The sequence below is a fragment of the Salvelinus alpinus genome, chromosome 1 (assembly GCF_045679555.1).
Source record: "Salvelinus alpinus chromosome 1, SLU_Salpinus.1, whole genome shotgun sequence".
Classification (NCBI taxonomy): Eukaryota; Metazoa; Chordata; class Actinopteri; order Salmoniformes; family Salmonidae; genus Salvelinus; species Salvelinus alpinus.
In genome coordinates this window covers 106,611,105-106,628,046 of record NC_092086.1, presented here as the reverse complement: position 1 = coordinate 106,628,046, position 16,942 = coordinate 106,611,105, and the positions used below count along the sequence as shown (strand labels likewise).

Sequence of the window (16,942 nt, the reverse complement as noted above, 5' to 3'; positions counted from 1 at the left end):
TGTATGTGTCGAACTGCTTTGCTTTATCTTGGCCAGGTCGCCATTGTAAATGAGAACTTGTTCTCAACTTGCCTACCTGGTTAAATCAAGGTGATTTTAAAAAAAATATATATATTTATATATTCACATAATTTTCCTTCCTCAGGATGCCATCTATTTTGTGAAGTGCACCAGTCCCTCCTGCAGCAAAGCACCCCCCACAACATGATGCTGCCACCCCCGTGCATCACGGTTGGGATGGTGTTCTTCGGCTTGCAAGCTTCGAAACATAACGATGGTCATTATGGCCAAACAGTTCTATTTTTGTTTCATCAGACCAGAGGACATTTCTCCAAAAAGTATGATCTTTGTCTCCATGTGCAGTTGCAAACCATAGTCTGGCTTTTTTATGAAGATTTTGGAACAGTAGCTTCTTCCTTGCTGAGCGGCCTTTCAGGTTATGTCGATGTAGGACTCGTTTTACTGTAGATATAGATACTTTTGTACCTGTTTCCTCCAGCATCTTCACAAGGTCCTTTGCTGTTGTTCTGGGATTGATTGGCACTTTTCGCACCAAAGTACGTTCATCTCTAGGAGACAGACCGCGTCTTCTTCCTGAGCGGTATGACGGCTGCGTGGTCCCATGGTGTTTATATTTGCATACTATTGTTTGTACAGATGAACGTGGTACCTTCAGGATGAAGGATGAACCAGACTTGTGGAGGTGTCCAATTTTTTTTCTGAGGTCTTGACTGATTTCTTTTGATTTTCCCATGATGTCAAGCAAAGAGGCACTGAGTTTGAAGGTCGGCCTTAAAATACATCCACAGGTACACCTCCAATTGACTCAAATTATGTCAATTAGCCTATCAGAAGCTTCTAAAGCCATGACATAATTTTCTGGAATTTTCCAAGCTGTTTAAAGGCACAGTCAACTTAGTGTATGTACATTTCTGACCCACTGGAATTGCGATACAGTGAATTATAAGTGAAATAATCTGTCTGTAAACAATTGTTGGAAAAATTACTTTAAGTCCTAACCGACTTGCCAAAACTATAGTTTGTTAACAAGAAATGTGTGGAGTGGTTGAAAAACGAGTTTTAATGACTCCATCCTAAGTGTATGTAAACTTCCGACTTCAACTGTATAACCCGTAGTGTTATCAGTAGTCCCTTTGGATTATGAGGGCTGCATGTCAATTAGTTCTCCTCCTGGGAGGACATGTGGGTTATGTGTGTCCCTATCAGACAGCATCTATGTTCCAGTTGGGATGGACAGCATGTGATCTGTCTGGCTACATTGTGTACCAGATCACTAGGGGATATCTCCACTGGAATGCATTGTGTGTGTGTGCTCTCTCTCTCTCTCTCTCTCTCTCTCTCTCTCTCTCTCTCTCTCTCTCTCTCTCTCTCTCTCTCTCTCTCTCTCTCTCTCTCTCTCTCTCTCTCTCTCTCTCTCTCTCTCTCTCTCTCTCTCTCTCTCTCTCTCTCTCTCTCTCTCTCTCTCTCTCTCTCTCTCTCTCTCTCTCTCTCTCTCTCTCTCTCTCTCTCTCTCTCTCTCTCTCTCTCTCTCTCTCTCTCTCTCTCTCTCTCTCTCTCTCTCTCTCTCTCTCTCTCTCTCTCTCTCTCTCTCGTACTGGGGGTGGTTAACCAGTCATTGTCGAGGCATTCTCTCTGGTTCCCATTACAGTCAAAGTCTTCTGTCTAATTAAACCTCTGTTCTTTTCATCTGCATCCTCAATAAAACTTTATATTGTACTGCTATTTGCTACAAAACAATCAATGTAATGTGAATCGATTTCTAGGCCTCTTTTAAGCCGAATACTTGTATATACAGTAATGGGCCTTTTGGAAAAGGGGTTGTTTTATTGGAGATGCTTTTCCTTTGATCAAGGGAAGGAGATCTGTCTCCACTTTCATGTTAAGAGCTTTCCTACCATGAATCAATTCCAGAGCAACTTGGCTTCCTACTGTACGTCCATCCAATACATTCACTGGCCAGTCTACTGAGATACTAATAGCCATTTAGCCTGGTCCCAGGCTTTGTGCTGTCTTGCCTATCAACTCCTATGGTCATTGTCATGCCAAACATAAGAGTTGGCTATACAGCACAAACCGATCTGGAGCCAGGCTAAAAACTTTCTCTGATGCAATCATAATGAAAATTGAAACACATATCCCCTCTCTGGTTCAAACTCTGCAGCCAGTAACACATTCAACTGTGTTCTACTAGTATGTAAGAGACAGAGTTTTTCTATGGGGCCGTTCTCTCTCTCTCTCTGCCTCTCTCTGCCTCTCTATGCTTCTCATGTCTCTCTCTCTCTCTCTCTCTCTGTCTGTCTGTCTCTCGCTCTCTTTCTTCCTCTCTCTCTCCGCCCCCTCTCTATCTCACCCTCCTCTCTTCCTCTCTCCATGTTGACCAGGCTGATTGAGGAAGGATTTACTTGCCTTCATGGCAAAGGAATGCTCCAGACACAGAGCATCTATGATGTTGGCGGTGACCTGGACCTTCCTCTCACTCTTCTCGTCAGGGTTGACAAACGCTGCCCTCGACTTTGCCCTCAGAGAGTCCAGAGTCAGGTTGTACTTAATGGCTGAAACACAACAAACACCAAATCCGGTAACTTTCTTATATTTCCCAGGTTTTCCAGAAACCCTGGAGAAAAGACTGTCTGGTTTACAGTTTATATTTTACTCCTTTAGTAGATGCTCTTATCCAGAGTCAGTTACAATCATGGCATTTAATTGAAGTGTTTACACTGTAAACATTCAAACATACTGGAAGTGTGTTTATCAGACTCTCACCTGTGCCCAAGTTAGTGTGGTCCTTCTCAGACTTGACACTGTAGTTAAAGCAGACCCTGGTCTTCACACACACAGTGGCTCTCTCACCCAGCACACAATCTTCAGAGGGCTGCTGTAGGTTGATCTTGTTTGGGTCAAAGGTCATGTTGGCATAAAGCACAGCAACATCCTTCGACCTGGATGACAAACAACAGAAATTCAGAAACTTGTAACTGGCATATGAAACTGTTACAATAATCAATGAACTGTTAATGAAACCATTTTTTTTTTTATCTACAAAAATATAAAGAGGAGAAGCCAAAATGGTATAGCTATAGTTCTTTATACAGTAAACCTCAAAATCAAATGAAAAGCACATTATTAATTTATTATGTAAAGATGTGTGCAAGCACTCTATAAACCACGTCGCCGGCCATTTAAATCTTCAACAAAAAGGGTCAGATGACAATTAGGGGAAAGAAAAAATAAATCTATTGAAGCTCCCTCTGAGGAGATCTGTGGTGCTCTCCATCCTGATTGCTTCAGGAAAGTATGTGATAAGAGGGAGTCTCTACAAAAGGATCCATAGCCAAGTTATACAGTGCATTCGGAAAGTATTCAGACCCCTTGAATTGTTCCATATTTTGTTACATTACATCCTTATTCTAAAATGGATTAAATACCCCATAAATATCAGAAAACTGAAATATCACATTTACAAAAGTATTCAGACCCTTTACTCAGTACTTTGTCAAAGCACCTGGGGCAACGATTACAGCCTTTGAGTCTTCTTGAGTATGACTTGGCACACCTGTATTTGGGGAGTTTCTCCCATTCTTCTCTGCAGATCCTCTCAAGCTCTATCAGGTTGGATGGGGAGCGTCGCTGCACAGCTATATTCAGCTCTCTCCAGAGATGTTCGATAGGGTTCAAGTCTGGGCTGTGGCTGGGCCACTCAAGGACATTCAGAGACTTTTTATTATTATTATTTATTTTTTCTGTGGTGGATCAGCTTTAATATTGCAGAAAGATTGTTGCTTCCATCAATTAAATTGTCTACATCATTTCCAATCCCATTCAGTCCCATTCAGAGACTTGCCCCCAAGCCACTCCTGCATCGGTTTGGCTGTGTGCTTAGGGTCGTTGTCCTGTTGCAAGGTGAACCTTCGCTCCAGTCTAAGGTCCTGAGCGCTCTGGAGCATGTTTTCATCAAGAATCTCTGTGCTTTGCTCTGTTCATCTTTCCCTCAAACCTGACTTGTCTCCCAGTCCCTGCTGCTGAAAAACATCCCTACAGCATGATGCTGCCACCACCATGCTTCACAGTAGGGATGGTGCCAGGTTTCCTCCAGACGTGACACTTGACATTCAGGCCAAAGAGTTCAATCTTGGTTTCAGTAGACCAGAGAATCTTGTTCCTCATGGTCTGAGAGTCTTTTAGGTGCCTTTAGGCAAACTCCAAGCAGGCTGTCATGTGCCTTTTACTGAGTAGCTTCCATCTGGCCACTCTACCATGAAGGCCTGATTAGTGGAATGCTGCAGAGATGGTTGTCCTTCTGGAAGGTTCTCCCAGGCTGACAGTTCTCCCAGTTCTGTCAGCCTGACCATCGGGTTCTTGGTCACTTCCCTGACCAAGAGCCTTTTTTTTTTCATTTTTTTTTTCACCTTTATTTAACCAGGTAGGCTAGTTGAGAACAAGTTCTCATTTGCAACTGCGACCTGGCCAAGATAAAGCATAGCAGTGTGAACAGACAACAACACAGAGTTACACATGGAGTAAACAATAAACAAGTCAATAACATGGTAGAAAAAAAGAGAATCTATATACAATGTGTGCAAAAGGCATGAGGAGGTAGGCAATAAATCGAATAATTACAATTTAGCAGATTAACACGAGTGATAAATCATCAGATGATCATGTGCAAGTAGAGATACTGGTGTGCAAAAGAGCAGAAAAGTAAATAAATAAAAGCAGTATGGGGGGTGGGGTAGGTAAATTGGGTGGGCTATATACCGATGGACTATGTACAGCTGCAGCGATCGGTTAGCTGCTCGGATAGCAGATGTTTAAAGTTGTTGAGGGAGATAAAAGTCTCCAACTTCAGAGATTTTTGCAATTCGTTCCAGTCGCAGGCAGCAGAGAACTGGAAGGAAAGGCGTCCAAATGAGGTTTTGGCTTTAGGGATGATCAGTGAGATACACCTGCTGGAGCGCGTGCTACGGGTGGGTGTAGCCATCGTGACCAGTGAACTGAGATAAGGCGGCACTTTACCTAGCATAGCCTTGTAGATGACCTGGAGCCAGTGGGTCTGACGACGAACATGTAGCGAGGGCCAGCCGACTAGGGCATACAGGTCGCAGTGGTGGGTCGTATAAGGTGCTTTAGTAACAAAACGGATGGCACTGTGATAAACTGCATCCAGTTTGCTGAGTAGAGTATTGGAAGCTATTTTGTAGATGACATCGCCGAAGTCGAGGATCGGTAGGATAGTCAGTTTTACTAGGGTAAGTTTGGCGGCGTGAGTGAAGGAGGCTTTGTTGCGAAATAGAAAGCCGACTCTAGATTTGATTTTGGATTCGAAATGTTTGATATGAGTCTGGAAGGAGAGTTTGCAGTCTAGCCAGACACCTAGGTACTTATAGATGTCCACATATTCTAGGTCGGAACCGTCCAGGGTGGTGATGCTAGTCGGGCGTGCGGGTGCAGGCAGCGAACGGTTGAAAAACATGCATTTGGTTTTACTAGCGTTTAAGAGCAGTTGGAGGCCACGGAAGGAGTGTTGTATGGCATTGAAGCTCGTTTGGAGGTTAGATAGCACAGTGTCCAAGAAAGGGCCAGAAGTATACAGAATGGTGTCGTCTGCGTAGAGGTGGATCAGGGAATCGCCCGCAGCAAGAGCAACATCATTGATATATACAGAGAAAAGAGTCGGCCCGAGAATTGAACCCTGTGGTACCCCCATAGAGACTGCCAGAGGACCGGACAACATGCCCTCCGATTTGACACACTGAACTCTGTCTGCAAAGTAGTTGGTGAACCAGGCAAGGCAGTCATTAGAAAAACCGAGGCTACTGAGTCTGCCGATAAGAATATGGTGATTGACAGAGTCGAAAGCCTTGGCCAGGTCGATGAAGACGGCTGCACAGTACTGTCTTTTATCGATGCCAGTTATGATATCATTTAGTACCTTGAGCGTGGCTGAGGTGCACCCGTGACCGGCTCGGAAACCGGATTGCACAGCAGAGAAGGTACGGTGGGATTCGAGATGGTCAGTGATCTGTTTGTTGACTTGGCTTTCGAAGACCTTAGATAGGCAGGGCAGGATGGATATAGGTCTGTAACAGTTTGGGTCCAGGGTGTCTCCCCCTTTGAAGAGGGGGATGACCGCGGCAGCTTTCCAATCCTTGGGGATCTCAGATGATACGAAGGAGAGGTTGAACAGGCTGGTAATAGGGGGTGCGACAATGGCGGCGGACAGTTTCAGAAATAGGGGGTCCAGATTGTAAAGCCCAGCTGATTTGTATGGGTCCAGGTTTTCCAGCTCCTTCTCCCCTGATTGCTCAGTTTGGCCGGGTTGCCAGCTCTAGGATGAGTCTTGGTGGTTCCAAACTTTTTCCATTTAAGAATGATGGAGGCCACTGTGTTCTTGGAGACCTTCAATGCTGCATAAATTTTTTGGTACCCTTCCCCAGATCTGTGCCTTGACAGAATCCTGTCTCGGAGCTCTACGGACAATTCCTTCGACCTCATGGCTTGATTTTTGCTCTGACATGCTCTGTCAACTGTGCGACCTTATATAGACAGGTGTGTGCCTTTCGAAATCATGTCCAATTAATTGAATTAACCACAGGTGGACTCCAATCCAGTTGTAGAAACATCTGAAAGATGATCAATGGAAACAGGATGCACCTGAGCTCAATTTTGAGTCTCATAGAAAAGGGTCTGAATACTTGGGTTTAAGGAAAAAAAATGCAATACTTTTCCAAAACTTTCTATAAACCTGTTTTCACTTTGCCATTATGGGGTATTTTGTGTAGATTGATGAAGGGAAATTTTGGAATAAGGCTGTAACGTAACAAAATGGGGAAAAGGGTATTGGGTCTGAATACTTTCCGAATGCATTGTCTCCAGCTGCAGTATCAAACTGTTAGGGCCACTGCCATGGATGCTCTGGAATTAGGGAGTGACTCTCTAACTATCTACAGTGACGTTCTGTTAAGCAGAGTAGTCACTCCCACTCTCTCTACAGCCATGCTCTGTTAAGCAGAGGAGTGAGTCCCACTCTCTCTACAGCCATGCTCTGTTAAGCAGAGGAGTGACTCCCGCTCTCTCTACAGCTATGCTCTGTTAAGCAAAGGGCCAAGAGCCCAGGAGGAAGGGCTGCCAAATCATGTTTTAAGAGCTTTGCTTCCTGGGAGTTTGAGTTTTTCACATAGCCCTTGGTCAGCTAGGCCTGTTCCAGCTGAAACTGAGTGGGCGGATCCCTGGTCCCTGTGGTATGAAATGTTGGCTCAACTCCAGAAGAGAAGAGACAAGAGGACAGGACAGGACAGGTTCCATGAGAGAAGAGGAGGAACAGGGGTTTGAACAAGGAGAGGAAGGTGTTGTTGGTTCAAATCCAGAAAGGGACACAGCTGTATAAACCAAAGTGACAGTCTTTGATAGACGAGATAATGTTATAATAATAAAGTTTTGTGAGATGATATTTGAGGTTACTGCTATTACTAATAGTTCAAGTGGAGTGTGTGTGTGTGCGTGAATGTGTGTGTGTGCATGCGTGTGTTTGATACTGAACGCTGAGGCACTAAACACTCACCAGAACAGAGAAGCCCCTCCCAGCCCTCCGATGGTAATGTCTATAATTCCGTCTCCGTTCAGATCCATGACTCCGTGGATCGACTGGCCAAAGAACTTAGTCTTCACCCCGTCTCCAGGGCCTGGGATACGCTGAAACCACACCAACACACACACTTTCAGAAGGCTAACATTAACGACTCTCACTTTTACTGTGTACTCTTAATACTGTAATATTGTAATCTTACTGTAACTTACTGTAGAACAGTCGGAGAACACATGGTCTTGTCCTTCTTTACCTGCACATATTTTTCCTTGATGGTCTTCTTGGCTCCATGGTAGACGTAGACTGCCCCTTTGTGGTCGTTCTCCAGTGGCGCCCCGATGGCCACGTCCCGGTTCCCGTCCAGGTCCAGGTCACTGACCTCTGCGATGGCGGTGCCGAAGCGGGCGCCACACGGGCCGTTGGTGTTGACGATGGTGCAACCGTGGGAGTGGGCCGAGGTACAACACGTCTGGTTGTCTGGCTTCAGCGTGGTCTGGTGCTCAAATAGGCCCTTCTAGGTAGGAAGGGAGGGAGATGGAGAGACAGAGGGGGGGGTAGAGAAATATTGAGTAACAGATAGATGTTTGGTGCACATATGTCTCTGTCCCTTCATACTATAACACACAGATATATAATTCAGCAGGCTGAAGAAATTCAGCTTGGCCCCTAAAACCCTCACAAACTTTTACAGATGCACAATTGAGAGCATCCTGTTGGACTGTAACCCCGCCTGCAGTCTGCAACTGCAGACTTTTAAAAAGCCATCACTAGCCAGCTACCACCCGGTTACTCAACCCTGCACCTTAGAGGCTGATGCCCTATATACATAGCCATAGAATCACTGGTCACTTTAATAATGAAACACTAGTCACTTTAATAATGTTTACATACTGTTTTACTAATTTCATATGTATATACTGTATTCAATGCCACTCCAACATTGCTCATCCTAATATTTATATAATTGTTAATACTTCTTTTACTTTTATATTTGTGTGTATTGTTGTGAATTGTTAGATAATACTGCACTGTTGGAGCTTGGAACAGAAGCATTTCACTACACCCACAATAACATCTGCTACATATATGTATGAGACCAATAAACTTTGATTTGATTTGATTTGAATTGTATTTCTATGATAACACACATACCCCCAAAGTGCACCAACAATATAGTAGTAAAGTTAAATAGTTACATTAATTATATGACCGTTTGAACATTATTTACTACCTGTCCCAGACCTGCTGTTTTCAACTCTCTAGAGACAGCAGGAGCGGTAGAGATACTCTCAATGATCAGCTATGAAAAGCCAACTGACATTTACTCCTGAGGTGCTGACCTGTTGCACCCTCGACAACCACTGTGATTATTATTATTTGACCCTGCTGGTCATCTATGAACATTTGATCATCTTGGCCATGTTCTGTTATAATCTCCACCCGGCACAGCCAGAAGAGGACTGGCCACCCCTCATAGCCTGGTTCCTCTCTAGGTTTCTTCCTAGGTTCTGGCCTTTCTAGGGAGTTTTTCCTAGCCACCGTGCTTCTACACCTGCATTGCTTGCTGTTTGGGGTTATAGGCTGGGTTTCTGTACAACACTTTGTGACATCAGCTGATGTAGGAAGGGCTTTATAAATACATTTGACTGATTGATTGATTGATGAATCAGGTCAACTACACACACAGTACACCACACACCTCATTGAGTTTGTAGACGTAAACCTGTCCCTGTTCCTCCCTCTCTGGGCCCATGAACATAGGAGCTCCCACCAGCAGGATGTCTGTGTAGGAGTCCTGGTCAACATCCACCGTCTGGAGCACGCTGCCAAAGTAGGAGCCAATCTACAGGAGATAAACAGAGGTCAAAGTAGGAGACAATCAACAGGAGACAGACAGAGGTCAAAGTAGGAGACAATCTACAGGAGACAGACAGAGGTCAAAGTAGGAGACAATCTACAGGAGACAGATGGAGGTCAAAGTAGGAGACAATCTACAGGAGACAGATGGAGGTCAAAGTAGGAGACAATCTACAGGAGATAAACAGAGGTCAAAGTAGGAGACAATCTACAGGAGACAGACGGAGGTCAAAGTAGGAGACAATCTACAGGAGACAGACAGAGGTCAAAGTAGGAGACAATCTACAGGAGACAGACAGAGGTCAAAGTAGGAGACAATCTACAGGAGACAGACAGAGGTCAAAGTAGGAGACAATCTACAGGAGACAGATGGAGGTCAAAGTAGGAGACAATCTACAGGAGACAGATGGAGGTCAAAGTAGGAGACAATCTACAGGAGACAGATGGAGGTCAAAGTAGGAGACAATCTACAGGAGACAGATGGAGGTCAAAGTAGGAGACAATCTACAGGAGACAGATGGAGGTCAAAGTAGGAGACAATCTACAGGAGACAGATGGAGGTCAAAGTAGGAGACAATCTACAGGAGACAGATGGAGGTCAAAGTAGGAGACAATCTACAGGAGACAGATGGAGGTCAAAGTAGGAGACAATCTACAGGAGACAGATGGAGGTCAAAGTAGAAGACAATCTACAGGAGACAGATGGAGGTCAAAGTAGGAGTTAATCTACAGGAGACAGATGGAGGTCAAAGTAGGAGACAATCTACAGGAGACAGATGGAGGTCAAAGTAGGAGACAATCTACAGGAGACAGATGGAGGTCAAAGTAGGAGACAATCTACAGGAGACAGATGGAGGTCAAAGTAGGAGACAATCTACAGGAGACAGATGGAGGTCAAAGTAGGAGACAATCTACAGGAGACAGATGGAGGTCAAAGTAGGAGACAATCTACAGGAGACAGATGGAGGTCAAAGTAGAAGACAATCTACAGGAGACAGATGGAGGTCAAAGTAGGAGACAATCTACAGGAGACAGATGGAGGTCAAAGTAGGAGACAATCTACAGGAGACAGATGGAGGTCACACTACGTTATAATCACTCAGCCTGAAATAGAAACGCGGTGTGAGATGCTTTCATTTAATTAAGCTATAATGTCAGAGGGGATGTGGTAGATGTGGTGTACAAAACATTAAGAACACCTGCTCTTTCCATAGACCAGGTGCAACTCAATATTAGGAAGGTGTTCCTAATGTTTGGTATACTCAGCGTGGAGTGCAACGTGGAGTCAATCAAATGTATTTATAAAGCCCAGTTTTACATCAGCCCATGTCTATACAGCGCTGTACAGAAACCCAGCCTACAACCCCAAACAGCAAGCAATGCAGATGTAGAAGAATGGTGGCTTGGAAAAACTCCCTAGAAAGGCCGGAACCTAAGAAGAAACCAGGCTCTGAGGGGTGGCCAGTCCTCTTCTGCAGTGCCTGGACACAGCCCTTAGCCATGGTATATTGTCTCATATACCACAGCTTTAAGCCACTCAGCATCCAGGGCTTGAACAACCCAGTTTATAATATAACTAGGCAAGTCAGTTAAGTTAATTCTTATTTACAATGACTGCATACCCTGGCCAAACCTGGACGACACTGGGCCAATTGTGCACCACTCTATGGGACTCCAAATCACAGCCAGATGTGATACAACCTGGATTTGAAACAGGGACTATAGTGACACCTCTTGCACTGAGATACAGTGCCTTAGACCACTGCGCCACTCAGGAGCCCACTATAATCTTAACCTCTACTGAATCTCAAACTAAAGTAGAAACACGGTATGAGCTCATGCCTTGACATCAGGGACCTAATCTGAATTTTATGCTTTCAAATACAATTAGGCACCTAATTGTAGTATTTCAGTGCATTTCTATCTAATGTATACGAATTATGTCCTCAACCAGTTTGTGTCGCGTTGGTTACAGAATGTATAGTCTCTTCCCACACTGCGGTGTCTAACCCTAACCCATGAGTTTGGCAAAGCAACCTACATAATGTAAAGATGTGTATTATGATGATGGTGGAAGATTGATGAATGACAACTGAACACACCTGCTCTCCTTTCAGTACTTGTGTGACTGTGATGCTTTCCCCATCCAGTTTGTACACGATGACTCTGCCTGTGTGGTTGTACCGCGGTGCTCCTGTGATGTATAATACACCATTAGGGGTTGAGGCTGACTGTACAGCATAACCTGCAGGGAGGGCAGACACACACACATATTAGAGCAGTTTATGATCTTAAGGACAGAGCATGTCCCTATTAGTGGGTTATTTTAGTGCGTCTTCCTCCTGGCATTAGTTCACTTTAGTCTCATTGTTAAGAGGATGTGACCTTGGGACTATAAGGTTCTATGTGCGCAAAGCATAGTTCTGAGATATTGAGCATACATGTTTTCACATACCAGATCTCAGAACTGTTTTGTAGTGAATTCTTCTTTCTTAACCCATTAAGGTCCTCACCTAAAGTGCAGAGTATCAAAATCCTGAGACATTTGTAAATCAGTTTTTTTCGGGGGGTGTAATCGCAGATAGATCCTTATGGCTCTGAAATGTCAATCTGGGTTGAGCCATATGGTTCTATTTGACACTTCTGAATTAGACATGTCTGTTTTCAAGAAAACTGTAGCTATTTGAATCCAGAAATGATAGAATAACACTATTTTACCACGATAGAGTCAGAACACATCATTGAATACATAAATAAATGCATTATGATCATCAGACAAATTACTGTTATCACTGAACAACGATGTGACAACAGGGAGATGGCAAAGACGTGTTCTGATTGGTCCGTCTGTATTTGTTCAGGCTTGTGATTGGATTGCAAATAAAAACTTATAGCGCCAAGTTCAAATGGGTTTATGCAGACAGAACTTTCTAGTAAAAAATAATTTTACCTTAAAATGTACTTTAAAAAAATCTAACTTCACAGATATGAAGAAGCATCTCAAGATCAATTATAGGTGACTAACACATTTTTGCCAATAATGTCAGCTAGAACCTTATAGTCCCAAGGTCTCGAGGAAGCAGTAAAACATTGAAGAACAGAGAGGAGTGTGTGTGTGTGTGTGTGTGTGTGTGTGTGTGTGTGTGTGTGTGTGTGTGTGTGTGTGTGTGTGTGTGTCACAGTGTCTGTGTGTGTCACAGTGTCTGTGTGTGTGGTTCATTCTCTGAGCACTGTACCGAAGAGAGTTTTTAATGATCTGCTGTAACTCTGCCAGTGTTTGAGTTTGTCTGAAACGAACAACCACACAGATTGTTCTCGATGACACTTTAATTAAATAACATTATTCTTGAATCCCTCACAGCGTCTTCACTGTGGCCCAATGCCCCTTGTGCCCCCTACTGCTGGTCAGGTGTATTTATTTGAATGATAGGTATGATGTGCAATGAATGGATTGCATTTTAAGGTCGAAATGTGAAATTAATATGGTTGATTTTTAAGGTTTGGGAGAAGTGCAGTGAATAGTGCCACTTTTTAGGATGTCAACATAAATTAATGTATTTATTTTAATTTTGTCTTGCCTTTTAATCATTATATGTGTTATTGTTTTAACCATCAAGGACCACTTTGGAAACAAACATTTTAATTAATACTTTTAATTGATGTCCTCTGGGTCCACATTGTACATTTTGTTGTATCGGTTTGTTACCCAAAGTAAATTCAATTCAATTCGAAAAGTACTAGTGGGTGAGGTGTGCTACTGTTAACCCTGTGTGTCTGTTATTTCAGTTAGAGTATAAGCATGTCAGCATCCCAAAAGCCACCCTTTTCCCTATATAGTGCACTACACTTGACCAGGGCCCATAGCACTCTGGTCAAAAGTAGAGCAATATAAATGGAACAGGAAGCCGTATGGGATGCAGTCCATGTTTCTGTCTATTTCAGAGTAATGGTGCTGGACCTGTGCTGTTTATACAGGAGCTGGGAGGAACGAAGGACTTGCACCACTGTCCAGTTTCCAGTGCCAGTACAGGTTGTCATTGCACCACTGTCCAGTTTCCAGTGCCAGTACAGGTTGTCATTGCACCACTGTCCAGTTTCCAGTGCCAGTACAGGTTGTCATTGGACCACTGTCCAGTTTCCAGTGCCAGTACAGGTTGTCATTGGACCACTGTCCAGTTTCCAGTGCCAATACAGGTTGTCATTGGACCACTGTCCAGTTTCCAGTGCCAGTACAGGTTGTCATTGGACCACTGTCCAGTTTCCAGTGCCAGTACAGGTTGTCATTGGACCACTGTCCAGTTTCCAGTGCCAGTACAGGCTGTCATTGCACCACTGTCTAGTTTCCAGTGCCAGTACACGTTGTCATTGGACCACTGTCCAGTTTCCAGTGCCAGTACAGGATGTCATTGGACCACTGTCCAGTTTCCAGTGCCAGTACAGGCTGTCATTGGACCACTGTCCAGTTTCCAGTGCCAGTACAGGATGTCATTGGACCACTGTCCAGTTTCCAGTGCCAGTACAGGCTGTCATTGGACCACTGTCCAGTTTCCAGTGCCAGTACAGGCTGTCATTGGACCACTGTCCAGTTTCCAGTGCCAGTACAGGTTGTCATTGGACCACTGTCCAGTTTCCAGTGCCAGTACAGGATGTCATTGGACCACTGTCCAGTTTCCAGTGCCAGTACAGGTTGTCATTGGACCACTGTCTAGTTTCCAGTGCCAGTACACGTTGTCATTGGACCACTGTCCAGTTTCCAGTGCCAGTACAGGTTGTCATTGCACCACTGTCCAGTTTCCATTGCCAGTACAGGCTGTCATTGGACCACTGTCTAGTTTCCAGTGCCAGTACAGGTTGTCATTGGACCACTATCTAGTTTCCAGTGCCAGTACAAGTTGTCATTGGACCACTGTCCAGTATCCAGTGCCAGTCTGGTCTGGTCTGGACTGCTATGTACTTACCCACGTACCCCGCCAGGCTCTCCTTCCTCTCATCCAGGGGGTCTTGGAAGTCTGCGTTTAGAGGAACCACGGTACCCTGGTCGGTATGCATCACTACTGTCCCGTTCCACTCATACGCCCCCACAGCACCCAGCATCACACCCTCCTACGAAAGAGAGAATTAGTGAATCAATTAATGAATGTCTTTTTATTTAACAAATGTAAAATACATACTGAGTAGCCACACGTGAGTACAACAATAAAGTCAGATACAAAACTCAATAAAGTCAGATAAGACAACTTATTTCCATTGTGGTCCTCGTTATTAGACAGGCAACAGAATGACAAGCGCATAGAGATACTAGGCAGCTCATCTCCTGTCTTTGTAATGGCGTCTTCTGTGACAGCATTGGCAGCGCCATTGAGGGCCTCTATCCAACTCTATGGGACAGCTATGCTACAGCACAGGAAACATGAAGAGATCCCACAGGAAGTGGAAAAGTCTCAGTGGAGTAGAGCTAAATGGGACCAGAGTCACAATGCACCGTGTCAAGAAGACTCTGTTGCGGTAGATACAGGAAGACAGGGTAAAGTATTTCACAAGAGGGAGATGTTCTTCGAGTATGAGTGAGACTGGGGTTGGACACAGGGCTTACGATAAGTGATTCAGGACACCCGCTTAACATCCCATCTGAAAGACAGCACCCTACACAGGGCACCGTACCCAATCACTGCCCTGGGGAATTGGGATTTCTTTTTAGACACAAGGAAAGACAGCCTCCTACTGGCCCTCCAACACCACTTCCAGCAGCATCTGGTCTCCCATCCAGGGACCAACCTTGCTTAACTTCAGAGGAAAGCCAGCAGTGAGATGCAGGGTGGTATGCTGCTGGCCCTGTATGTCTGGGTCTATAAACATTGCGTAAGTGATATGAGGCATTGGCAGGGGAGGAGAGGGCAGGGGAGGAGAGGGCAGGGGAGGAGAGGTCAGGGGAGGAGAGGTCAGGGGCCCTGATACAGCTTCAGCTGGGAGTGACGGTGTTTATACTAGGTGACGTAGGAGGAGGGGGAGAGAGAGACAGAGACGGAGGAAGAGAGGGGGAGAGAGAGAGAGACAGATAGAGCCGGAGGGAGAAAGAGAGAGAGAGAGAGAGTGACGCTGACTCAGGAGGACTGGAGGAAAGCATGTTTGCTCACACTCTGATGAATGCACCCAAAGTTTGGACATCCTCTCACAGAAAATACATATATTTTTTAGTTCTTCCCTCTCTTCCCCCACAGCACAGCACAGGTCTCTCTGGGCTGAGAGAGAAAAGAGAGTCCTTACGTCTCCAGAACATTTGTTGGATCACAGTGAAACAGGGATAGATGAGATGGTGAATGACAGATAACACAACACACACCATCGTTCTGCACTGTATCTGACTGGAGGCGATCAGTGGGCAGTAACACATTCACAAACATGTGATCTCCTATAAACTGATCCCCATGGTAATATGCTGCACCCTTTAGCCCAGTTGACAAGTAGGAGTTAATACACTATTAAAATAAAGTATTTTGAAATATATATTTTTAAAATAAATTCTTGCAACTATTGCCTCCGGGTGTTTTGGTTTTTGGGAAAGAAGACTTGCATATTTTAAAACCCTTTTTCTTTTAACAGTGTAGGGCAGTGGAGTGCAGGGGTGGAAACAGGAGAAGAGGTGCGGGCACTGAAACTATCCTGGATTACAGTTAGAGTTAGTATGAGTTAGTTAGTAGGACAGAGGAAAGGAAAGCAGAGATAGAAACAGACTTACTTTAGAGGTGTGGGCACTAAATCCAGCCTGGGACATCTCCATCTCAAAAGACGAGGTGTAGTTACCTGACGTTGCTGTGGAAAGGACATTCACATTGATCGGTTATTACATTATTACATGGTCTTGTTATCACAATGGGTATTAAAGACCATGTAGAGATGATATGAATCTGATCAATTTCACCAGTATTTAGGCCTGTAGAGAGGAGGAAATCTAGTGTAGAGGTTAGCATTGGGCTTCAAGTACTGTCGCCCTGACCCAGAAATGCCTTGGCTTTTTGGGTCAGTAGTATTGATGGTGCTTATTGAATGATGATGTGCTATAGTGAGTAGGTGAGAATTAACACTGCCATTTTTATCACCGAGTTCAAACATAGAACGTGATTAATGAGGGAGTCATCCTACCCTCCAAGGCAAAGATCCTGCTGCCCAGGGCATCTACGATGTTCAGCAAGGCAAACTCATCCGACACGTTGAAGAAGTGATCTCCCACAGGATCGCTGGAGATCGACTGGATCTCCTCAATGAATTTCTTCACCTCCTTGATGCTTCTGTTGTTCCTGTTGTAATCACCAAGCACCTAAAAACATATATTTATGTTTTATTTATCTAAACATTTATTTATTTATCCTACATTTTCAATGACGATATCAAGTCTGAGAAACAGTACTTAATATATACCGAGTATACAAAACATTAAGAACACCTGCTCTTTCCATGACATAGACTGACCAGGTGAATCCAGGT

At 44.4% G+C, this 16,942-nt stretch overlaps 1 protein-coding gene across 3 annotated transcripts in view; it reads right to left on the bottom strand.

Moving 5' to 3' along the window:
• The window catches only part of itga1 (integrin, alpha 1), a 75,111-nt gene that overhangs the window by 15,978 nt on the left and 42,191 nt on the right, over positions 1-16,942 (bottom strand). For 2 of the 3 annotated variants that reach the window (XM_071339664.1, XM_071339648.1), the window contains exons 9-17: positions 16,601-16,775; positions 16,197-16,270; positions 14,419-14,563; positions 11,563-11,705; positions 9,303-9,446; positions 7,857-8,117; positions 7,580-7,710; positions 2,785-2,960; positions 2,428-2,573 (exon numbers count right to left, since the gene is read on the bottom strand). In XM_071339664.1, the coding sequence (XP_071195765.1) occupies positions 2,428-2,573; positions 2,785-2,960; positions 7,580-7,710; positions 7,857-8,117; positions 9,303-9,446; positions 11,563-11,705; positions 14,419-14,563; positions 16,197-16,270; positions 16,601-16,775 (1,395 nt within the window). The remainder of the gene's footprint in view (positions 1-2,427; positions 2,574-2,784; positions 2,961-7,579; positions 7,711-7,856; positions 8,118-9,302; positions 9,447-11,562; positions 11,706-14,418; positions 14,564-16,196; positions 16,271-16,600; positions 16,776-16,942) is intronic. The other variant, XM_071339657.1, reaches the window with a different exon arrangement.